Genomic DNA, 13,213 nt, shown 5'->3' on the forward strand with positions numbered 1-13,213 from the left:
AGCAGCAGGAAGCAGGAACCCATGTCTTGCATACGTCTGTGCGTAGTGGTTCTTGAAGCACTGACTCCAGCTGCAGTCCACTCTTTGTGAATCTCCCCCACATTTTTGAATTGGTTTTGTTTCACAATCCTCTCCAGGGTGCGGGGTTATCCCTATTGTTTGTACACTTTTTTCTACCACATCTTTTCCTTCCCTTCGCCTCTCTATTAATGTGCTTAGACACAGAGCTCTGTGGACAGCCAGCCTCTTTTGCAATGACCTTTTGTGTCTTGCCCTCCTTGTGCAAGGTGTCAGTGGTCGTCTTTTGGACAATATTAAAATTTTCTGAGATACTGAATTTGGGAATTTCCTTAGTTGTCAGTTATAATCATCAAAAATAAAAGAAATAAACATTTGAAATATATCAGTCTGTGTGTAATGAATGAATATAATACGCAAGTTTCACTTTTTGAACGGAATTGGTGAAATCACCTTTTTGATGTTATTCTAATAATATGACCAGCACCTGTATATACTTAATAATTAAATTCTTAAATTTACACATTATAAACGTTTATTTTTACTTAAATAATAATATGTACTATTTTAAAAGTTCAGTTTTGTTTCTCAACCATGCAGGCAAAGTTATTAGTTTACGTTATCATCATGTTTGATATATCAGTTTATCAACAATAAAAACAGAAATCACATTTCAATTTTCTAAGTATTTTAATTCGCAAATAAATGTATACAGGACATGGGGAAAAAAATCAAGAAACATCTTTGGTACCTTCTTATATAATGGGAATGTCAAAATTGAATGGCCAGCAAATAAAATAAAATACCAGTTGATAAACATTTTGAAACAGAAAATCTAAACCTGTGCAGAAACCTTGGCTGACTGGAATGAAATATGGAAGGATTTACATGGTCAACTGATGACTTGATGCACTATACACTCAACACTTTACCAATACTGAAGGGGCACAACAATAATTTGTCAAAGTAATGGAGGGGAAAAAATTCAAGAGTGCTGAAATTTACTGACATCACAAAACTAAGTCACTTTGTGTGGAAAGTACATTCATTTCACAGCATGTCAGTGCTTTGCTCACATGCTCAACACTGAGATGACATGAACAGAGCTAGAATTGCATAGAGTGTACTTGAATCTTCCTGTTTAATCTGATATAACTTTTTCTTTCTTTTTACATTTTGAACAACACATTTAGTAAGACACAAACAATCATGTGATCAGTATCTAAAAAAACAAACAAAAAAACAACTCAAACTGTCCAAACTGAAATCACACACTGAATGAGAATTCCTCATTGGTCATGACATCATTCAAGTGCACATTCCTAATTAGAAGTTAATGGAATTGGGTTAAAGGAATGTATCTATAATGATGGATATATAAACTTCAAGAAGCTAGTTGTGCTCTAAGATGGTGTAAACTAAAAGATACATGTGACAAATTCAAGTGCTGTGCAAAAGCATAAAAGAAAATCTAAGTTCAGATTACATGAACCTTAAACTCAAAAAACAATGTTAGCCTTAACTGTATGCCTACAATTCTAAACTCTGAGTAGTGAAGATGAATACCAAATTATACATTCTTCGTTTGGAGCGAACTATGATTTGTGGGATTTAAACTGAAGAAAGAGGGTGGCTGGAAAGTGTACAAGCAGATTTTACCTGATACAACATCTTAAGGCGAGAAATTAAATAAAAACACCCAAAGAAATAGCATCACCTAACTGCTGTTTCACGGCAAAGAATTTTTCGCAGATTTCAGCAATCCACCTGTTAAGATTCTTCAGCCAAACTGAAAAGAGACAAGCATTTAGTGGACAAACACTGAGCATTCCAACACTGCAGCAACATCAATGCCCCTCTAGATGCAAATATGGGGTTTTCTCTGGAAAAGGGTGGGATAAAGCAAGCCACATAAAAACCAAAGAATATAAACGCAGCATAGGAATCATGTTGAAGGCACAATCTTCCCTGACACAATGAAACCCCCAGGAGCAGCCAAGTCAGCGGTTCCGTTGTGGACACAGATGCAGAAAACAACAGAGGCTGACAGCCGACAGAGGGTTGGGTAGAGGCGGGAAGGATTGTGTGTGTCCTGGCCGCCCAGAGACAGCAAGACTCAATCCTGGGCTGAGCAAATCTCTCTGTGAGTCTCGGCCTCTAGTTCTGCAGTGCAGTGGCACGCCGGGCTAAGAGCGGTCTGTGGCGTCTCTGGGCTGTTCTGATGGACAGGGCTGCCCTCCTCCGAGTCTGTGGCTTCTGATGGTGACCCCGTCTCGGTTTCTGGCTTACTCTCAATGCCTGTGGAGACACCCTGAACCTTCTTACTCAGCTCATTGCGTTCTGTCTGTAACGCACGACAGAGCTTTTCCAGTCGCTGCACCTTCACCTGCAGGCTTTCGAACTCCTTGTCTCGTAGTGTTTTCTACAGTGGACACAGAGAGAAATTATATAAAACTACGATTTTTAACTGGTGTAACAAAGCTTTAACTGACAAATACGACAGAATTCGCAGAGATCCGAGTACAACAATCACCTCCTCTGCCATTTCCAGCAGGGCTTTGTTACTACTTTCCCATCGTGATCTGTACATGGTCGTTTCCTTCTCCAGCTTCTTAATCTTCTTTGTCATCTGCGGCACAATACAAATACAGATTAAATCCCCTTTACATACAGACTTTAGAGACTTAGGTTTCATGTTTTGAAATATGCAACAACGCCCAAGATGACCTACAATCTATGCATGTATACAGGCCTTGAAGTCTAACAGTTTCTTTGTAGGGACATGAAGTCCACAGCATCCAATAATTTACCTTTTCCATCTCTTGTTTGAATGTTGTGAACACCTCGTTGCTTTTGGAAAGTGTGTTCTGAAACTCTTCAAACTTTTCTGTGTACAATGAGAGCTGTAAAAGACAAAAAAGACTTTTCAGATACATGAAAAGGTAACATTTTTCTAAATGCCGCTTGACTGTGTAAAAAACAATGCTAGGGAGTTCTGGGTAGTTGCTAGAGCCCGCATTCAATGTACATATACACCACTTCTCAAAGGCTTGTGGTTAGTAAAATTTCTTAATGGGATAGTTCACCCAAAAATGAAAACTCTGTCATTAATTACTCACTCTCATGTTGTTCCAAACCTGTAAGACCTACGTTCATCTTCAGAACACAAATTAAGAAATTTTTGATGAAATCCCAGAGCTTTCTGACCCTCCATAGACGGTATTGTAACTGACACGTTCAAGGCCCAGAAAGGTAGAAAGGACATGTGACATCAGTGGTTCAACCTTAATTTTATGAATCTACAAGAATACTTTGTGCACAAAGAAAACCACTGTTCTTACGTATAACATGCATGCGCTGTGCCTTGTTTGCAAGTTGTTTACTGTACATAAGTCTTTGTAAACATGTCTGAAATTTTGACCGAGAGGATGACTTGCAATTTTTTGCCCAGCCGTACTTATCTGAACCAGAATATACAGACAGTGAACTAAAGGAAGATGGATGTTCTACGTCAGAACGGCGGCTCCTGCGTCAGCAGCACCACACACATGCGTTGTGATTCTCTAGTGAACGTGCAGCAGAGAATGACACGGAAGAGAAGAACTTGTTGAATAAAGTTGTTATTTTTGTTTTCTTTGTGCAAAAAAAAAAAATATTCTTGTAGATTCATTAAATTAAGGTTGAACCACTGATTTCACATGGACTGTTTTAACGATGTCCTTTCTGCCTTTCTGGGCCTTGAATGTGGTCGATCCCTTGCTAACGAAGGATCAGAAAGCTCTCAGATTTCATAAAATATATCTTAATTTGTGTTCTGAATGAAAGTCTTATGAGTTTGGAATGACACAAGGGTAATTAATGACCGAATTTTCACGGTTGGCGGGCCCGGGCACATGGTCTAAACGGGTTGTCCCTATTCTCATCTTCCATTCCATTTAAGAGCCAGTTGCGCTCGTGCCATGACGGATTTGCTATTTACACGGCGGAATTAGGCAAGCGCAAAGACAGAACGCGTCTCCGAGATGAAACGGAGCTGCTCGTGTGCGAGCAAATAGATAGCCTTATTCTGATACATGCGATGACTATCCATTATGACATGTATGCATTTTTATATTTAATTAGCCTACAAAAATTCTTATGCATTGCAATCCTTTAATTTTTAATATTTGGCATGTTTGTGTGCTGCTGTGCATCCCTATGTTTAAAAAGCAGCGTGTACACGTGTTGTGGACCCGCCTATACTAACACACTCTTTAAATAAAGAAAGAACATTGCGCCAGACTTTAGGCCAGGTTTGAGTTGGTCTATGGCGCAGTCTATTTTCAGCTCCTTAAAATACCAATGCGCCAGCAATGCGCCTGAACACACCTTTTTTTTAGACCAGCACGCCCATGGGCGCACAAATGGGCGCAAATGCATTTGCTTATTAAACGACGTGGCGCTGGACGGGAAAATGCGAATGGCACCAGACTGAACTAGCAAACACGCTTGCCTTGCATCGCATTGCGCCGGGTGTATGATAGGGCCCTTAATGTTTTTGAAAGAAGTCTATTTTGTTCACCAAGGCTGCATTAATTTAGACAAAAAATACAGTAATATTGTTACAATTTAAAAGGACTGTTTTCTATTTTAATATATTTAAAATTAAAAAAAAATGCAAAGCTGAATTTTCAGCATCATTACTCCAGTCTTCCTCGTCACATGATCCTTCAGAAATCTAAGTCTAATATGTTGATTTGGTGCATTAGAAGAATTTCTTATTATCAGTGTTGTTTAATATTTTTGTGGAAATGGCGATAATTTATTATTATTATTTTCAGGATTCTTTGATAAATAGAAAGTTCAAAAGTTCATTTATTTCGATTTATTTATTTTTTTGTAAAATGATTGTCGTAAATTGATTCTTTTTGTAACTAATTACTGGAGCTGTCCTATAGGTGTATGATCTATCCTATGTTCCTCACCTGCTGTTTCAGATGGACCTCCTGCTGTTTCATGAGCTCATACATCCTCTGGGACTCAGCTGCCTCTTTCAGGAGCTGAAAAAGAAAGAAATGACAAATCACATAAATCTTAAATAGTGACTGGCAGCTCTTGCCCAGAGGACATAACCAAACTGGCAGATATATAGTGCAAGTCTCACAGTACAGTTCTGGTACATTCATCTCCTCAATTAGCAAATATATTTGTTTCTGTAACTTCAGCTGACTGCATGTTTGCAGTACAGTGTTAAGGAGGTAGAAACTCACAAAGTCTTTCTCCTTCAGATGCCGTTCCTCCGAGGCCTTGAGCAGTGCTTGTGCCTGATGAAGCTTTGCATCTACCAGCTGTTGCTGCAGATCTTTCTGCTTGAACACCTTGTCAATATGCTACGAGAGAAAACAACTATTATTAGGTACAGCGGCTCAAAACAACACAAGTCATACTTAAAAATATGTATATCGTTGCATTATACAGTACAAAATATAAAACCAAGTGTCATCTGAAAACAAATTTTTCTTGTTTTAGTTGGTGTACACAGTAATGTTGACTAGTCACATTAACATATATTTGAAAAGAATCCACATACTTTGTCTTCATTTTGAACAGCACTGTAAATTCTCTATTTTTTTTTATCATTTAAAGCCTAACAAATAGTAGCACAGATGGTACTGATTTACAGATAACTTCCATTATAACTTATTTCACTTTTCTTTTCATCCTTTATTTCCATATATCTCACCTCCTCTCTGAGCTCATACTGCTCAATAAGCTTCTTCAGTTTGTCAGCCAGCTCCATGTTCTCCTGCCTTAGGTTTCCATTACGCTTGTTGTGCTGCTCCATCTGAGCTTGGATGTCATTCAGTGTCACCTGGAAATGTGAGGTCACTTCCTTCCTTTTCTCCTCCTCCAATCGGGCACGCTGCACACCATCCTCCTGCCAAGCACAGCAACCATCGATCCATTTATCTCATTAAGCAATATATAATGCAACAAGCCTCTGGTTATGTGAAAAGTGGAGTTGGAGCAGACTGATAAAACAATACTTTGAGCAGGGAGGGGAAACAGCTGAGGCTGGACTCTGTTCTGATCACCTCTGAATTTAAATTTTGCATGAGGTAGGCACAACGCACTTGATGGATTACGCTAAACCCTCTGAGCTTAAATAACGGATATCATGTTATTTGCATTCATATCATGTTAGTGTACCTTAAGTGTGCGGTTGTGTCTCTGCAGTTCTCGACAGAGACTCTCCAGCTTGCTGCGTGCCAGGATGGCTTTGCTGTGCTCGTTTCTTAAGAGGTCCTTCTCCTGGATCAGCTGCGTCTGCTTCTTCTGCAGAGACCGCATCTGTTTCTGAGCATTACGGTGCTCCTCTAGCTGAACGAAACAAAGCAGGACAAGAGCATTGTTATAACTTGTCTAAATCAAGGATTTCATGACAGCAGACTATAGGTAGTCAATACCATAAGCAGTAGTCAATCACTGGGGATGTACGATACTAAATTTCTGCAATGATACCGATTATCCAGAATTCAGTTTAGTTTTCTTTAGGGAAAAAAAAAAAAATCTCTTTCAACTAATGCTGTAAACTACACAAAGAACTCTCTCATTGACTATACATTACTATTTTATATTAAAGGTTAAAATGAACAACAGAGCCCAATTTATTCAATTCAACTGCTAATTATTTTCAGATATAATAATATTATACTTAAAAACTGAAATGTTTGTATACAATTCAGTTGAACACTTTTTAATTATATAAATGTATAACACTATAAATGTATTTTTATAGCTAACTACCTGTGAACTGTGAACACTGGATAACTTTCCTGAGGTAAATGCAACAATAATTGACACTGATCACAAGCTTTTGTGTGATAACGTGGCATGATACATTTCGATAAGTTGTACTCTACTTTACAACATACCTTCTGATATTCATTCATGTATATTTTGTGCTATAACTTGTATTAAAGTGGGAGAGACTCCAGTTCCTTGCTGCCACTTGAACTGAGCCAGATAGCCCAGCGATCTGTCAAGTCACATTTATGTGCATCAAAATGCCACTTACTGTTTGAATTTTGTGACAGACGGCTGATAGTACAGATTATACCAACTGCTGTTATCAATTATAGGCTGATATATCTGTGCATTCCTAGTATAATAGTGGTACAGCGGTAATACACTGGTAATAGCACCGAGATGTGAAGGTGACTCTTTTATAAAAGTGTAATTGAATAAGACTCTTGATGTTGAAATGTGGGCTGAATCCCCCATGCATTTTCTGGTATTTTATTATTAATATAGACAAGCTGAAATCCAGTTAGCTGAAGTGGCAACACACTGTCTGCCAAAGGCTGTGGGCAGCAATGACATCATCAACCCTTAATCACTAACCTCTGTCAGGACACACCGGCAACTTTTCTAGCACTACATGAAACCAGTTCTTCGTGCAATTAACTTAAAATTATCCTTTTTATGTTAGTGAAGGACTTTTTTTTTGCATCCAAGAAGGCAGATTTTTTTTTTCATGACCATTTTCGACTTTCTCTCTAGAAGAGTGATGTTTTCTCTTTATACAACAAATGATGTGAGAAGATGACATCTTTTGATCATCATCATGTCTTACCAGCTCAGCATACTTCTTACAGAGACCACCCAGCTTCTCCTCTGGAGTGCTCAGTGTGTTGAAGGTCTGCATTAGAAGGGTTATCTCCTTGCCTAACACACACAAGTAGAAAACATATTTTAAGTTAAGCATAGGGCTGGCTATTGAAATAGATTTCACCATTTGATTTGATTCCAGGAATCACAAGCCCCTTGATTTATTTTGATTCAGATGATGATCAGAAATTGTTTTGGGAGGCAAGCTATAAATAATGTTTGGTAAAGTTTTAGTCATGCATCAACTGGAAACAGCAAAGAATACAAAACTGATCTTGGAATTTAGGAATCGATATTGTTTTTTTTTTTTATTAATATCGAAACCGGATAATCAATATTTTCAACCCAGCCCTAAGAATATGAAGTAAAAATATGATAATGGATTAACAACACGAAAGCATAAACTTTATATATATATATATTTTTTTTTTTTTTTATCATTATTGGGTGAATTTACATTTTTGCCATTATCTCTCTCTCTCTCTACACACACGCATACACATACACATATACATATATATATACACACACATTATACGTATATACATATATATATACATATACACACACACACACACACACACACACAATACTCCACTGTGAATGGAGGTAGAAAAGCACATTCTGAATGCCCAAATGCATTCAGATCAGGTGTGTGGTTTCAATTTGAATTGCACTGAATCTCAAAGAAAGGGACTTGACATGACTTGAATATGAACTTTTTCTTTTGTAAGTGATGTCATATTACTGCAGTAAAATTTAAGACACTACAGTAACACATGGATGTTAGCAAAGACAAATAACAAAAGAACACACCTCACCATATTTAACATAATCCCACAATTATTTCTAATTTCACAATTATCAAATCCAGCATATACTGCACTGAAAACAAACCACTGTCTGTAACTTAACATGTTCTTTTCATAGCACTTTACTGTATCTTATTTACACTACCATTCAAAGGTTTGGAGTCAGTAAGAAATAAGTGGCTTATGCTCACTTAAAACACAGTCATATTAGCAAATGTTTTATATAGCATATTTTATAACTCCATATTCCACGTATGCTTATTTTATGTAAGATTAATTTAACTTTATGCAAGAAGCATTGTTTAATTAAACTTCTGTGGTGTTCACGTCCAGTTTTGGAGATCTCCGGGCTGCAGTTATATCTATTTGGAAATTGCAGCAAAATTTCACAAGCATAAAAAGAGATCAAATGTCTCTTTCCAACAGCGTAGGGATGTAAGAAGCACTGCTCGCACAAGTCACTTTCAAATCAGGTTTATGTTGCTCCAGATTGTGAATTCTTGTGACCAACTTGAAAATAAGCAAAACTTGCATGTGGAACACTTGATCGTGTGGATTCTTATTGTAAAGACTGGATTTCACACACGAAAAGCCAGACAAAAATAAAGAGCATTAAAATGCATGTTCAGGCAAACACACCGACTCACCCAGTCCCTTCACTTTCTTCTTCTCCTGCAGCTTTTTCTGGTCCTTCTCTGTGAACCCACTGCCATTCAGCTTGGCCTCCTCCTGCTTGCCGTCCTCCTTCTCAGACAGCCCGTTCACTTCCACCCCGTCAGGCTGGCCGTCCTCGCCGCCAACACCACCATCCTCATGACAATAGGTGCTGAGGATGTCCTCCAGCTGTCTGCTCAGTTCCTCAGCCATGTCACGGGAAACAGATTCAGAATGCGCTCCAGCCTCTGCCACTGAACACAAGAAGCACAGAAAACGAGTGGGAAGAAATATGGCAATGAATAAGTCGACACACTAGGGTTTTGTGCACTTACAGCTCTCCTCTGTCTGAGAATTGTTGGGTAGTGTGCCATCCGGCTGTGTTACGGTTTCTTTAGGGCTGCTGGTCATCTCAGATGCAGCGGTGCTCTCCTCTGTATCATCTGCACTGCCATCAGCTACTGGATCCTCCATATCTATCCTCTGCATTGCTGATCTATGAACAAATGAATGCTTGAACAGTCTCGGTTTTAGAGTTGAACATTTACAACGAATCTGCCGTGTGAGAGACTGGCAAAACAAACGAAGATGACTGGCTATATAATATCATAACACGCTTATCACTAGTAAACACCGAGGTTCAGGTCACATTTAGGACATTCAAACGGTTGTCAATCATAAAACGCGTCCTGCAAATATTAGCCAACAGCTGACAGACGTCCAAAACAAAGAACACGTGTATAACTGAGAGCTGTAGATGTGAACATCTCGCTCGACTAGTTTAGCAGTCATGGCTAACCATACGCTCAGTTAAACACCTGCTTACTGGCTCGACGCGCACGACCGTTTTACAGTTTCACGAAACAAACACCTTGAATGCATCTGTGCTGTCAGCTAATATCGTTTAAACTCATACCAGTGTGTAGTTTGGTCCAAGAAACCACTCCTGATGTTTGTCACCACTCTTTACCCTTCCCACTGCTGCTTCCAACTGACACAGGAAATGCCAGGGGAACAACCGAAGATGATTGGTCGAACCTTTGCAAACTTCCGGTGTAATATTATTTTATTAATGTTATTATATAGTCGTTTCTTCTTCGTCTTATTATTATTATGGTTTTGTTTTGTTTTTATGTTAGCTTTGAATTAATATTTCTAAAAAATTTTTGCCGATGCTTTGAATCAATTGAAGCATGAATTGAACCCATTGCTCCGCAAAAGCTCGAAACACCGCAAAATAGTTGAATCTGCTAGTCAAAACGTAAAAAGAATGCAAATAAAATTCAGTCTAAACACGAAATTACACGTTTGAAGTGTTTCGAAACCTGAAGCCTCATTTTCTGAAATCGCAAGTTCCGAACCACTGATTCAGAACAAAAGATTCGAACAAAGTGTTTCAAAGCTTCATGTTTAGCAGCTGTTTGTCAGAAGACTCGTCTGGAGAAAATAAGCCTGACTATCTCAAAGTATCCTGCAAATCAACCTGAGGACAAAAACTTGATATCCCATCCCAGGAAGCACACGTATGTCTGCAAGATGTCTGTTAAATATCTCTTCGTCTGGAAAGCATCTGCTGTGTACAATCATCTATAAGACATCAGTTTTACATACATTCTAAATCATGAACATCTTAAAGACATTTCTAAACATCTATTTGACATCTATGAGCAAATACTTAAAAAAAAAATACATCTTGCCAATGTCAAATAGACATCTCTGTGATGTATGTGCTATCAGGAGTTGATTTGATGTAAATTGAACATCAAACATATTGGCCTACATATATATTAAACCAATTTCAGTGTGGGATTAACCTATTTTCATCCAATCATCACTGGAAGAAATTGCCTTCCAAACTGAATTTAAAATGATCTTGATCGAGTCTTGACTAATATTTGATTAATATCAAGGTGCCCGCTGGGCTACTTGTTTAATGTATGAAAATTCATACTTATAAATGGTATTTTCATGACATTTTCTCTCAGAGGACACCTTTGAACAAGCCATAAGACTTCATATGACCTTAGGTTTCTGAATATCAAATATAATTACAGTAAAACATTCTAAATGTAGAAAATTTACTGGATTGCTTTCTTTCTCATCACAGCCTTTTATGAATGGCTAAAAATACTTTTGTTTATGTGACTGAAAACATTGAAATGTCTAATAACTCAAAAACCTTTTCCTAGCTGTACTGAATACTGACACCAAGCAAGTTATTACTGTCTGGACCTTAGGAAGAAACTGTATAATGAACTTCTTGGAACTTAGAGTAGCCCTGGTTTATATTGTAATACAAATTGGCCAAGACTTTTCACCTATATTGGCATTTTGCTGTAAAGCAACTTTTATGACAACTTGTTTTGGGTGAGTGAGTGACATTGTGAATCTGATGTTGGCTGGATTTTCTCACACTTGAAGGTTTCCTAAGAAGAAAGCATCAAGGAGGCAGTGGGATATAGCTACGAGAAGGAAAGGTTTTTCCGCCGGTGACTGCTCTGTGCTGTGCAGTGAGCACTTCAGGACACAAGTCTTGGACAGGACAGGTCAGATTATCAGAATTCGAGGTGAAGCTAAACTATCTGTCTTCAGTTTCCCAGCTCATCTACAAAGGGTAGGTCTACCATTAGATTATAAGTCATAAGGTTTTATGAAAATAAAATGTTGAACTGTATGGCGGATGAGTTTCATGGATGCCAAGCCTAGCCTTAAAATGATGATGATAGATATGTTGATATCTATATTTGATTTTTCTATAGTTCCAGTGCAGCGGTTTGGTGGGAAAAGACTTTAGTCTTCAGTGCTGTGTAAATTAATTTATTTTGTGACATAATTTGTCATTCATATCCTGGTCATGCATTTAATTTTTTGTGTATGTTTAATTATCGTGTAAACAGGAATGTACGTATATGTAAATAAATAAATATAGTATGTATTATAATGTATTAATGCAAAATTGTCTAATAAGAAATATTTAAAGTGTGCAGTAAATTTAGCTTTCTTTTTGTTCCAAACACTGTTTTTCTGACTGCATTACTGTAATTCAGTTAGCATTAAACTAAAATTCAGGAACTGTTAAATTTTGAGAAAACAATATCCAGCAATACATTTTGAACTAATTGACATCTTGCTGTCTTAAAGTTCATTCGTATCAGAAAAAAAAAAGGTTGTAGAATCCATTTTCAATGTCTAAACTAATTCAGCCAGAAGTACATATGTTATTTGAGAGTAGTGCAAGGTTATGTACTTATGACTTCAAGACTTTACACCGACAAAGGTTTTCAAATATACTGTATGTAGAAGCAGTTTCATATCTCTCTTTATATCAATTACAAATACATACATTTCACGAAGGAACATGTATTTTAAGAAATTTTAAAGCAATATTGGTCTATGTGAAGCCACATTTCTCTGTGAAAGTAACGGCAACTTGGAAAAAAGAAAGAAAAAAAAATACTTTCTTTTTTTTTGCAGTATGTGTGTTATTAAACATGCTTCCTTCCTTCTTGCACAGCTGTATTCACCACTCCTATATTGACTTTAAAGAAATACATTTACAAACCAGGTGTTTTATCATTTTATTTGTATCTGGACAAAAAGAAGAAGAAGAAAAAAAAAAACTCAAACATTTGTTCAGAATTGTTCATGTATATGTTTGTGTGACATGTTCAGTTTGTGTGTCGGTCACTCATTCATTTCGTCGGTAAAGTCAAGTCAGTCACAGTATGGGCAATTGTAGGCAGTGGAGAAAAAAAAAAGATTTAAATATAAATACATTTAAAAGGAAAGAAATTACCAAACCAGGATACAATATCCACCTGGGCAAGTCTTAATATTGTGTATGAAAAGTACTTAAACATGTAGCATTGTAAACACAGGTGAGCGAGCATTACTAGACACAGACATATGCATCGGCTCCAGGTTGGGAAGAGACAAAAAGTCTTCAAACGTCAACATCTACAAGATCTAGGACGGAAGACCCAATTTCACTTATTTGTGGCCTTTTGTAAATATTTCATTGTTTTCTGCACTTCTCAGAAGTTATTTTAAAGAGTAAAGAGCAGTACAAGGACTGCAAC

At 37.4% G+C, this 13,213-nt stretch overlaps 1 protein-coding gene across 1 annotated transcript; it reads right to left on the reverse strand.

Moving 5' to 3' along the window:
• Window positions 1-816: 816 nt before the first annotated feature.
• LOC109057208 (alpha-taxilin-like) lies at window positions 817-10,198 on the reverse strand. Its single transcript, XM_042776789.1, has 11 exons — window positions 10,051-10,198; window positions 9,470-9,630; window positions 9,128-9,388; window positions 7,634-7,725; window positions 6,208-6,378; window positions 5,741-5,935; window positions 5,268-5,387; window positions 4,983-5,057; window positions 2,829-2,921; window positions 2,552-2,647; window positions 817-2,440 (listed from the first exon to the last, which is right to left on the reverse strand). The coding sequence occupies exons 2-11, from the start codon at window positions 9,621-9,623 to the stop codon at window positions 2,135-2,137; spliced, it is 1,563 nt and encodes a 520-aa protein (XP_042632723.1). The 5' UTR covers window positions 9,624-9,630; window positions 10,051-10,198; the 3' UTR covers window positions 817-2,134.
• Window positions 10,199-13,213: the final 3,015 nt, after the last annotated feature.

Source organism: Cyprinus carpio, chromosome A19 (genome assembly GCF_018340385.1).
Source record: "Cyprinus carpio isolate SPL01 chromosome A19, ASM1834038v1, whole genome shotgun sequence".
Classification (NCBI taxonomy): domain Eukaryota; kingdom Metazoa; phylum Chordata; class Actinopteri; order Cypriniformes; family Cyprinidae; genus Cyprinus; species Cyprinus carpio.

What these genes read in the sequence shown, in the direction of transcription:
- LOC109057208 (XM_042776789.1), bottom strand. Translation starts at nt 9,623, where the DNA reads ATGCAGAGGATAGATATGGAGGATCCAGTAGCTGATGGCAGTGCAGAT. An exon ending in AGTATGAGCTCAGAGAGGAG is followed by an intron (nt 5,388 to 5,740) that starts GTGAGATATATG and finishes TTTCTCTCGTAG; the next exon opens with CATATTGACAAGGTGTTCAA. An exon ending in ATCTGAAGGAGAAAGACTTT is followed by an intron (nt 5,058 to 5,267) that starts GTGAGTTTCTAC and finishes TTTCTTTTTCAG; the next exon opens with CTCCTGAAAGAGGCAGCTGA.